An 11571-nucleotide genomic window follows, 5' to 3' on the forward strand; every position below is an offset into this window, starting at 1 on the left:
AGTTTGCAATTTCCAGCATCAACAGTTTCACATTAATGCTAAGTTTTTGACACTAATTAGTTTGGTTTTCAGTTAACTTCCCATTCTTAGATTATAGCTTTGAGGAAAAATACCATTAAGGAACATAAGCTTGCTCATTTATGTAACCTCACCCATTTATACATCAAGAATCTATTATATGCATGTCTTACCTGGCTACATACAACAGAAATCCCTCCAGGTGTATTCCTAAAATATAAATAAGATATTTGAAATTATGGGAATTTGGGCTTTAAAGGAAGTTAAATACATACAGTATTCCAGATTTACCTACCTTGTGAAAGGGTTATTTGCTTCATTATCTTCTGGGGCTTTTATACTACTGCAATCCCGCAACGGTATCTGCAGCAAGTCAAAAAAATACATGGTCTTTCTTAAAAGCTTTTTAAAGAGAATCTTTAGTTACCAAGAAATTAAAGTTTGCACTGCTTACCTTGATAATAGGCTGGACATTGTCATCTGGTTCAAAAATAATTGACTTAGAACAGATTTTTAGAGAGCCTCTGAATTTTCTAAAAGGAACAGCAAAAACAAAAAAGTTGTGCATACATTCAAGATACATGAGCCTAGAATGACTCCAAAAAGTGAAGGGATGTAAGAGTTTTGTACCTTTCATCTTTGCAATCTTTATTTATAATATGATTAGCTGTGTGCTGTTCAAAGTAATATTCTTCCAGGTTCAGAAGAAGCAGCGAAAACCTACAAATTAAAAATAAAAATCTTTTATTCTAAGAGAAAATACCATAACAGTTAGTACTCTTAATAAAACATTTTGGGTGTTCAGAAAGTTTTCTCTGATCTCTTTGCTGCACCCCACACCCCAATAATGAATTAATTTAACTTTTTAAAATAACAACCTATATGGAAATTTGTGTACATGTGAAGAAGATCAACAAATTCTCTTCCAACACATATAAAGTTATATATTTGATTCTGACATCTTAGATGGAAACTATTCTAATACAACCAGGCTTTCTGCTTTAGCCCTGATCAATGTATGCCAGGTAAAATATGCAATGACACAAAAAGGTAGGGCAGGAACTAATCACTTAGAACGGATGGAATTAGATTGTTTTGAAGCAAAGCCAAATTAAACTGGTCTAAAATGTTAAGTGAAAACACTGGTACAGATTTTACAACACGAGTGAGTCACTCAATGGATGCCCTCTGAGGAAGCATTACCTTCCTCACCAACCACATTTTGTACTTCCTCCACACCTCTGTTCAGCCCCCAGGAAGCCTTTTCATGGACTAATGTGATTAACAACAAACCTCAACAACAACAAAACAAAAATAGGAAACTGAAGTCTTTGAAAAGATTTAATTGCAGGATCATAGTAATGCCAGTATTGGTACCAAGCAAATGCAAATAGGCCAGATTAGGGGGACCATGGAAATGCTTTCTCTACCAATTTAAGTAAAACTGCTGCAAGTGATCAAAACTCAACAATTTTCTAACAGGGTGAACACTCAGTCACTGAGTGTTTTAGCTGTAATAAATGCCTGTGGATACTGGCACAGCAGGAGGAGCAAAAACAACCTCAGTTGGAAGTACAACTTGTTTGTGTGAAGTGCTGATCTGATCTGCACAAGTACTTAGTATTTATTTACACCCACATTTTGAGCTTTTTGTACTTCGTTCATGATGTGCTTCACTAGAAATGCCTGTGAAAACACTAATAAACACCAAGTGTCCCCAGAGCAGTATTCAAACAGTAGTAAATATGTCAGGAGTTCACAAAATGAACTGAGTGAATCGAACAGCCTGTTCATTAAAAAAGCAGATTTCACAATGGAAAAAAAACCAGTATTGAAAATATATCTTTTGTACTTAAAGATTGTGTTGTGGTTGTTATCTCAAACAGAACATAACAATACAGGTTTTACTGCAACTACAAGTAACAGTGGCTCTATATACTCAAAACTGTGTTTCCAAGATACCTTGTCTTACTGCTCTGCTGCTTTTTTAAAATGGCCTTATCTTAACTTTCCTTTCTTGAAAACAGTCTTTTTATGATCCCATTTTGCTGGTCTTGGCTTGGTTTTCTTTGCAGTGTTTACTATGGGGCTTTGTTTTGGATTTGTGCTGAAAACTGTTGATAATTCAATGATTTAAGCACTGAGTGTGCTTAAACAGAGTCAAGGCCTTTTCTGCTCCACCCCACTCTGCCAGCGAGGAAGGTGAAGGTGCACAAGGAGTTGGGAGGGGACACAGCCAGGACAGCTGACCCCAGCTGACCAAGGGTTATTCTGTGCCATATGGAATTATACTCAGTTACTGTGGGGAAGCTACTATGTTTCATATCCTATTATATTCAAATTTTCAGCATAGCATCCCACTGAAATCATCCAAACAAACTTAGAATTTCTGATTTTGCAAACTCAGATCTTGCAAGTTCTATCACATTTTTAAAGCTTTTTAATAAAGCTATGTTAGGATGTATAAAGAGCAATTCACCAGTAAAATGCTCTTCTTCTAGTATGTATAAGCGCACTATGTATACTATACATATAATTATTATTATTATTTAGGTAATAAAAATATAAAAGTCAAGAACAAAGGTAGCATCCAGGTTTGTTTGGAAAAAATCTATCCTCTTTCATCAGGAAACAGCCACTATTGACATAAGGAACATGAGCTTCAGACAAATGGCATTTATGGTCCCAAATTTTTTTTTTCCAAGAAAACTATAATGCCTGTTTAATAAGAATGCATGTCTGAAATTATTCATGCTTGGTCTCTTTCTTTTATCTCCACCTATTCTTTTAACTAACTCCTCACATTTTTATATTCTTTCCAAATTCACCTGTTGACAGCACTGGTATTTACTATATTTTTAAGTTTTTGGTAAGTGCAGGCATCCCTCATGTATTCAAGACAGACCATGTTTTTTACATCAAAACATTGGCTGTTATTCACAGTAACTATAATATGCTCAACATAAGCCAAAGTACATAAAACAAGAGAGTTCTCTTTGAAATTTTTCATTATAACTACCTCTATGAAACTATTGTATCTTTGTATGCTTGTCACTTTATAAATCAATTCACCTTCCCAAAACCAGAAGCTGTAGGCAAGGATTTGAGATATGCTTTCCCCAGCATAACACTTACTGCTGCTGAACCAGATGGTGTCATGAAGGAAAAAAAAAAAGTAAAGATATGCACAAAAACTCAAGATAAGCTCTTTATGTAGGCTACATAGGTACTGTGGGGAAACTGCAGGTTTACTCCTTTTTAAATACCATGTTTGCTAGCAGCATCCAGTTTATCTTCTGCTATTCTCTCTGTGTCTCTCCCACATGAGTACTCATTCTCCAGGCTTACAGAGACAGCATGGCTGTAGAGCTTCTTGCTGGAGACCAGCAACCTCCTGTGCAATGATCTCCTGCTCACTGACCTCAGCTTTGCTGTCTGGAAAATGGGTTGTATGGCTGTGCTGGAAGCTGTTAAAGCATTTTTCCTCAAACACTGTCCATCATAAGTGCATTTTGCATATTTATCTCCCCTTCTCACTCTGCAGAGCCTTCCATGTAATTCTGAAGCCTCTTCCCAGCGTTTCTATGTTTGCTGCTACTCAACTTGCAAGTCCACTTTCTCCAACTGCATTTTGCTATATTGTCAGGCTGCAACAAGTCACCTCTGCAGGCAGACAGAGCCCAGATATCAAATCTCCATAAATGTCACAAAAACTGCCCCTTTTAAAATTAATACAATACCATAAGTGAAAGCAAAATTTTCAGACTTGCATCTCACTACTGGCTAATAAATCTAGACCAGTTCAAGTTACTGCTAATAATGAACTCTAAAGATTATGATGCATGATCTCTGGAATAACCTTCTGGAATTTCTCAACTCATCTTAGTCTTTACTGCTCAAGTATTTAAATTTAATTTGCCTGTGTTAATGATCCATAGAGCTGTCAAAGAAAAGTCAAGTTTCATCACATGTTACTAGAGTACAGTCAGCTTTTTATCTTCACAGAAGTAGTACCTTTCACATAAAATAAACAGAGCCACTGATAGTTATTGTATCAACAGGGTCCCTCTGGAGAACCATCACTGCACATAATGATGCTTCAGGCTTGCCAGGAGGTTTAACAAGTATCTACAGATAGCAAGGGCACAGATCACAACTCTGGCATGTTGCACAAGCAGACAAACGGTGTTGTGAAGGCCTGAAAAAATAGGAGATCAATCATAATAGCTATAAAATTACAGCAATGGGGATCTTCAACGTGCAACTAAGCAGCTGGCCTTTGGGCTGACTGCCTTCCAAAGAGCTAACGGAAGTATTCCAAAGACACTTGTGATATCAAGATGATCGGCACACCAAATTTATATACTATCAACTGCTGTGTGGTCCTACAACAAGAATTTGTGTGCATACATTTAAAATTAAAATTTAGCATACTTTTAAAATAGTAACATAATTCTGCACATGACAGGAAGATTTAAAAAAAAAATCAAAAAAGTAACAGTAGGCAGAGAATGCATGAGGTACCCTGTATAAGAAACTGGTTAAACCTGTAAGGGTTGAAAACTATATTTTGGTTTTCAGCCACTGAGCAGCTGTACTGTTCCCAGTGCTGTGTAATTAACAGCACACACTGTAAGCCCATGACTTTATCACACTGACCTGGAATAGCAACCTGGATCAAAAAAATCAATGCCAACACAAGTAACAATAACATATTCGTAGAAGATCCCTTCAAGTTTCTATTAAACACCTTTGCCTGGTGCTCTAAAACTTTGTATTCCTGTAATACAGTAACAAACAAATATCACAAACAGAAAAGGATCCAGTTTGAGACATTTTTCTTATTACCAGCAAGTGGTAATTTTGATTCATTTTCAAAATTAATAGCCCAGTTGTTAATCAAAACTTCCCAGTATAAATAATTAATGATTTTTTTTTATTAAAAATCTACTTAGAGAAAGGTAATGCTATAGCTTGGAAAGAAACTCAATAATCTGTTGACACAAAATTCTTTGAAATCCAGCCATAAAACTCACACCCTAAAGTTTATTACAGGATGTTTTTATGCTTACGCCCTAATAAAGACAGGTTTATGCCCACAAATGTTGTGGCCACTATGTATTCAATGGTTTGCAACACACTGATTAAGTTAGTAAACCACAGGCATGTCTTCAGGGATCACTGACCTTTTTTTTTCTTCTATAATGAACTTGACATACCAGGCTATCCAAAAAAAAAAAAAAAAAAAGCCAACATGTTTTGAAAATGACACAGACACAAATTAGACAAGATTTTCAAAAAAGTTCAAAGCCCATGGAAGTAGCTGTAAGGGTTGAGAGTCTGCAAGATGTTCAATGCCTTTATAGTATAGCCTCTTAACAGTCCAGCCTTTATCCTCAATGTCTCACCAACAGCAAACAAACTTCCAGAGAATTTCCAAGATGACTGTATTTTCTTACTACATGTAATATTTGAAAAATAAAAATTGAAGGAAAAAAGAAAAAGCGGTAGCTTTTCAGTAGCTTTGCTAGTCCCACACACTTTTAATGCTTTAAAAACTACTTCCAGTTGTGGAGACCAGCCAATTTTGACTTAAAAAGTTATCACAATAGCAGATAGTCCATAATGCAAGCATCTATTCAGAGCTGTGGAGTTTTCCCAGGATAGTTTTGTACATGGAAGGGTACACAAAACACCAGAAACAGTACCATGAGAATGGGGCAGGCACAAGAACAAGGTGGTCAGGAAGAAGATTTACCCTTTGGAATGCAGCAAACCCACACAGCCTATTTTCTTGCTATCAAGAGATGCTAGGAATGAGGTAGTTTCCCTTTCCAGTGTAAAATAAATCAGTAGCCACCACTACACTATGGCAAAGCCTTGAGTTTTAGAGTGGGTAGAAAGGCACTTGCATTAAACCTGAGGTGTAACAGTGTAAGTTCTACATCCAAAAATCAACAGCAGCAGCATCTTGGAGAGGGAAGAAAGAAGAACATGCTAGATAAGGGAGTATCTTTTATTATAACAACTCACACAGCTGGAAAAACCAACACCACCAACTTAAATAACACAAGGAGTCTCCCAGTTCCAAAATGGAAAAAGATTTTCAGCCATAGTTGTGTCTGTCTGTCCAAGGGTGTATGTTGGGGCAGTGGGAGCTACAGCAAGAGATGATTGGTACAGTGTAGACACACCCATCTCTACCTCCCCACAGATAACTTTAATGGAGCTTTAAGAGCTTTTGTGCTGGAATATCTTCTATCCCCACACAGTGTTAAAAGTAAACAATATCTGGTAAAGAATTAATTTTTTAACAGTCTATAAGGAGCTGTTTGAGCTTAAAAGGTAAGCACCTATACTTAAGGGGAGAGGCAAATTAAAGCATGCCAACATAATTTAGCTTGAAGACCTATTTCAAATTCCTGTTTTTGTGTACTCCCAGAAAGATTATATTAAGAATAACTGAAAAATTCATACACCAGTCAGTGGGAAGGTATTTTCTTATGTAGGGAATCAGTATTCCTTTGAGAAGCAGCTCCAGGTAAAAAAAAGAAAAAGGTAACCATCTTGCCAAGAAAAACAGAACTTACTTCCTTTTTCAAAGAGCTGGCATATAATTGCCACTCCGAAAAGGTCTGAGGAATATGAGTCAAGAACACACCCAAGATGCATAAGAAAACTCGGCACTAAGTAGCAAGAAAACACTTGCAAGACTTCAGCTTGTATGATGTCATTCCCAATACACAAGGTTTGGGAACCCAAAGGCACCCACACATTCCTAGCATTGTTCTGAGTATGCAGCCAAGAAGCCAATCACCCTTCACAAACTACAGCCTGGGTTTGTAACTCCTGCCAAGATGCTGCAAAATATTCTCCAAACAAAAGTGTGCTGCATCAGGCTTAGTCTACTTGAGAATTTTACTGTTCCTCTGCTTGATGTGCATGTCCCTCTATATTTCAGTCTGCAAATACTCAGATATTTGACAACATCTGGGGGGAAAAAAAGAAAACAAAACAAGTCCACAGTTTATTTCATATACCAATTTCACCTACCAATTGAAGCACTGGACTTACTCAAACTGGACACAGGAATGACCATGCAGGGACCAGTGCCATGGCAAAATCTTGTTTATACCACTCAGGAAAGGTACCCATTGATCCTGCTTTAAAATCTGTGATTGAAGCCTTACTATTTTTGTCCTTTCATCAGAAAAGCACATGCTGGAAACCTGCTTGGACACAAGGGTTTCGAGTGGCTGATCCAACACACCTTGCACAAGCACTCAACCTGAAACTAGAAGTACAGTCCTGATAACAGAAGGAAATTGTCAGGGATGAAAAAGCAGGGCAGCCCAATCTAGCAGCAGCACACAGCTATGCAAAACCAAGTCTAAAATTAAACCTCCTCCCAACACGAACAAATTATCTTTAGGCCAGCTGTAGGACTCATTTGCTGATCTTTGGATAAAAGCCTTCATTATGCATATTTTGTCTCAAGAGAGTAAAATAAGGCTACTGACTAAAAAAAAAGTTAAAAAAAATAAATATATAAAAATCCAATGGCCAAGCAACCATCACACCAAAGATCCATCTGCAGCACCTACACGCTGCCAGGAGGTTCCTTCATGTGAATGATGTTTCCAGCAAAGAGATGAACCCCTCCCATAGGAAACCATCAGCACTGCACAGAGAGACCCCATACCAAGTGTTTGCACTTGTCTGCACTTGGGCTTACTGCCAGCAGAAGTGAGAAATCAATTTATAAAGAAAGCAACGACCCGAGCCAAACACCACATCATCTAATTTGATGTTTTGTAACTACAATTGTTTGTAAAAAAGGATTGCTGTTCATGAAGGATGAATATTTTGGGGATTAAATAAACTGTCCTGGACACAGGACATTTCAGCATTTTCTTGTTTTCTTCTAGAAAATGGCATATACTCAGAAGAGAAGGTTTATGTAACTAGATATTAAAGTGGACTAATGAGTTAAGAAGAAATATTTTTTTTCAGATCACTTAGAACTAATCTGATTTTCCTTCCCTCCAAAGCAACTGCATAAGAAGATTAACTTCTTACTTACCAAGTTTCACACAACTCTTAACTGGAACTTTTACAGCTTAAAGTTCTTGTAGAAAGCAACATACAAGTAACCAAAAAAAAACCAAAAAAAAACCAAAAACAAAAACCTAACAAACCCCAAACCAAAACACTCATCAAATGCAGTTGCCACAGAATTTTAGAAGTCCTGTACATTTCACTAGGAGATATCTTCCCCAAGGATACAAAGATCAAGCAAAGCTTTCAAGCAGAAGTTGGTGTCTCTTAACAGCTACCCAGCACCCAGCGAAAAAAAATTCTCAGAATCCTTCAATTAAGTCATAACAAGTTATTTTTTTCTGTTTTAAGATAGAACTATAAGGACAACAAGCAACAAATATACAGTGTTTCTGATCTGATAATTCTAAGCTCAAAATATTTTAAATCACTTAAATGCTTTTAAGGTTTCCTAATTGAGCAAAGCACAGGAAAAGAGGAAGAGGGAGCGACATGATATAGGGTACAAAACTTATACATTTACTTAGATTTTATACTAATATCAATTGTTAGGTAAGGGAAAGAAACAGAGAAATGGGTTTGCAGATACAGGAAAAGCTGCCAGTGCAAATAAGACTGACCTTTCATAAACTGCTCAAATTACAAGCTCAAATAATAAGATCCTGATATGCTTTCAAGCAGGAGCAAAGAAAAAAGTTCTCATCAACAACGGTAGATCAGTAATACTGACATTGATATACTGAGTTTGCTCTCAGGGCTTTTTAGAAGAGATATGGACCCTATTTAGGTTCTCTGGGACAAGTCTGATTTTTGGCCTTTTTTTTCAGCTTTCCAAAAAAAGAAAAAGGCTGTTTACATTAAATCCGTAACACAGCTAACACAGTCATTTTACTTGCTTTTCCTACAATTAGAATAGTAAGGCTTCAATCATTAACTCATTTTACTTGGTCTTCCTACAATTACAATTAAAAATATTTATCTTTTCCTTCAATACCGGAAGTTTGTCCTTTCTGCCTGCAGTCCTTCACACACACATGAAACCACAGCAGCCCCCCAAAGCAACAATATACACAAGAAGACAAAACGTGATCCAGAACACATCTGCACTTAAAAAAAAAAAAGGCAAAAAACCCCCAACAAAACACTTCAGAGGATGTGGCAGCTTCATAGGCTGCACAGCTATGAATCAGAATTTATATGGACAGAGTGAGTCCAGCTCTTCATCATGTGGTTTTCTCATCAACAATAAGCAGTGCTGTGTAACCAGCAGAGACCTGCGGCAGGAATTGGCGCAGGGCTCCCACGGGACCAGTGTGCTGTTTCCCTGGTTCCTGCAGCAGGAGACACCTGGGGATCCCTGATCCTCCATAGAAAGTGGTGTCCTGCTGTGTGACCCATGCCTACCTACTGCTCCCACAGAGATTTCCTATGTGGAAATGTTAGGCTTGCAAAAGATTTTGAAAGTTTTTGACAAGCCAGATACAGCGAAGCCAGGGAAAAGGAAGTGGGACACTACCTAAAAATAAGAGAGTGAATTCAGGATACACTCAAGCATGTGTGATAAGCCTTTGTTGTACGTTCAGAACAAAACAAAGATTACAGTCAGCAAACAGGAGCGCGTAAATTGAATTTAACGCTTTAAAGAGACAACACAGAGTCTGTAATTCAAGGGCTGACAGTACACTGACTATAGCGTTCAGGAAAAAAAAAGGAAAAAATATCACAACAAACTACAAAAAACGACAGTGAAGCACAGCTCCATGCCACAAGCGCAACTGAGAACAAACTAATAAAGACGCTATTTTTCATGCAATTTATGCAAGGCAAGCAGTATTCCTGTTTTTCCAGGTCCCTTCTACACCCTTTTCAGCCTTAACTCAGGGGACCCATCAGCCACCTGACGTCCACAGTGACAACAGCGAGGGCAGCACAGCGCCCCGGCTCTGCTCCCTGCGCCGCGGCCTCTCCGGAGGCCCCGCCGCCCGCAGCTCCGCCGGGGCCTCCGAGGGGCCGGGGCCGAGCGGGGGCGGCCGGGGCCGGTGGGGCAGTGCCGCTCACCTCTCCTTGGAGTACAGCTCCCGCTCCAGCCGCCGCCTGCGGATGAAAGCCATGGAGCCGAGCTGCCGGTGCCGCCGCCACAGCAGGCCGGGCCGGGCCAGGCCGCGCCTCAGGGAGGCGGGGAGAGCGGGCCGGCCGCGGCCGCAGCCGGGCTGGGGAGCCCGGCCCGCCCCGTTCGTGCCGCCGGAGAGGCGGGGGGAGGTGGCACAGGGAGAAGGCCGGGAGAACGGAGACAGTCGGCACCGAGGGCTCTGCGCCCTCGCCCGGGCTGCGGAGTCTCTGCGGACCTTCGGGGCCTCCGCGGCGCGCACGGAGGGAAGCGCACGCTGTATTACATTGTGAAACAATTTCCTTAAGTGGACTAAAATAAAAGTTTTGAATGTAGTGCCACTGCAGTGAGATCATTGTGGCCGTAACGCGTGTGACAGAAGCTGTCCGGGCAGGAGGTGTGTTCAAAGCCTGGAATCACAGAACGTGCGGAGCTGGAAGGGATCCAGCTCCCTGCCCTGCACAGGGCATCCCCAGGAGTCACAGCCTGCACTGAGAGCATTGTCCGAACGCCTCTGGAGCTCTGTCAGGCTTGGGGCTGTGACCGCTTCCTTCGGGAGCCGGTTCCAGTGCCCAGCCACCCCCTGGCTAAACAACCTTTTCCTCATACTCAACCTGAGAAACCTCCCCTGACTCAGCTTCATGCCGTTTGTTCAAGTCCTATCACGGCCTAGAAAGGCCTTTATGGAAAAAGGAGTGGGAAAAACACCAATCACTTGTTTTTTTTAATTTTAAAAATTTAATAGTAATAAAATGGTTATGAAAATAGTAATACAATTAGAGTAATAATAATTTGGACAATTTGAATTAGGACAATATGAGGCAATAGAAACTAAGAGTTACAGATGTCCGGGTACCCATTTTCTGGGCAGCACAAGCCCAAAAAAGGACACACGTTAACAAAGGATTAACCCTTAAAAACAATAGCTTGTTGCATATTCATACACCTCATCATACATGATGCATAAATTCCATTCAAATACACCATTCTGTCTGGTCATCGTCAGCTTCTTTCTCTGAATCCTAACAGCACCTTCAATGCAGGAACAAGTTCGTTTCTTCTGATAAGAGGGCAATAAATTCTTTTTCTCTGAAAGATTTAGGTGTCCTGTGGCTATCTCGCTGCGAGTCCTTTCTTTAAAAAATGTATTGTACATAGCATAGTTTCTATTTTAACATTTCTTATAACCTAAAACTATATTTAACACACTACTTAGAATTAATACAGCATCACTTTCTAAAACAACACATGTAATATTCATTTCAATATTTGTGAACAGTCAATCATAAAATATGCATTTTTCACAAAGAGTTAAGTAAAATCTCTTAGTTCGTGTAAAATCCCTTCAATTGATAAAACTCCCACTGTATCTGAACAACTTATGTGTT

General features: G+C 39.3%; 1 protein-coding gene across 1 annotated transcript in view; it reads right to left on the reverse strand.

The window, feature by feature from the left end:
* The window catches only part of NSMAF (neutral sphingomyelinase activation associated factor), a 40026-nt gene extending 29560 nt beyond the window's left edge, over positions 1-10466 (reverse strand). The window contains exons 1-5 of the mRNA XM_064706131.1: positions 10135-10466; positions 649-738; positions 473-551; positions 314-381; positions 192-228 (exon numbers count right to left, since the gene is read on the reverse strand). Coding sequence (XP_064562201.1) covers positions 192-228; positions 314-381; positions 473-551; positions 649-738; positions 10135-10187 — 327 coding nt within the window. The 5' untranslated portion in view covers positions 10188-10466. The remainder of the gene's footprint in view (positions 1-191; positions 229-313; positions 382-472; positions 552-648; positions 739-10134) is intronic.
* Between the last annotated feature and the right edge of the window lie 1105 nt (positions 10467-11571).

This window comes from Zonotrichia leucophrys, chromosome 2, assembly GCF_028769735.1.
Source record: "Zonotrichia leucophrys gambelii isolate GWCS_2022_RI chromosome 2, RI_Zleu_2.0, whole genome shotgun sequence".
Taxonomy (NCBI): Eukaryota; Metazoa; Chordata; class Aves; order Passeriformes; family Passerellidae; genus Zonotrichia; species Zonotrichia leucophrys.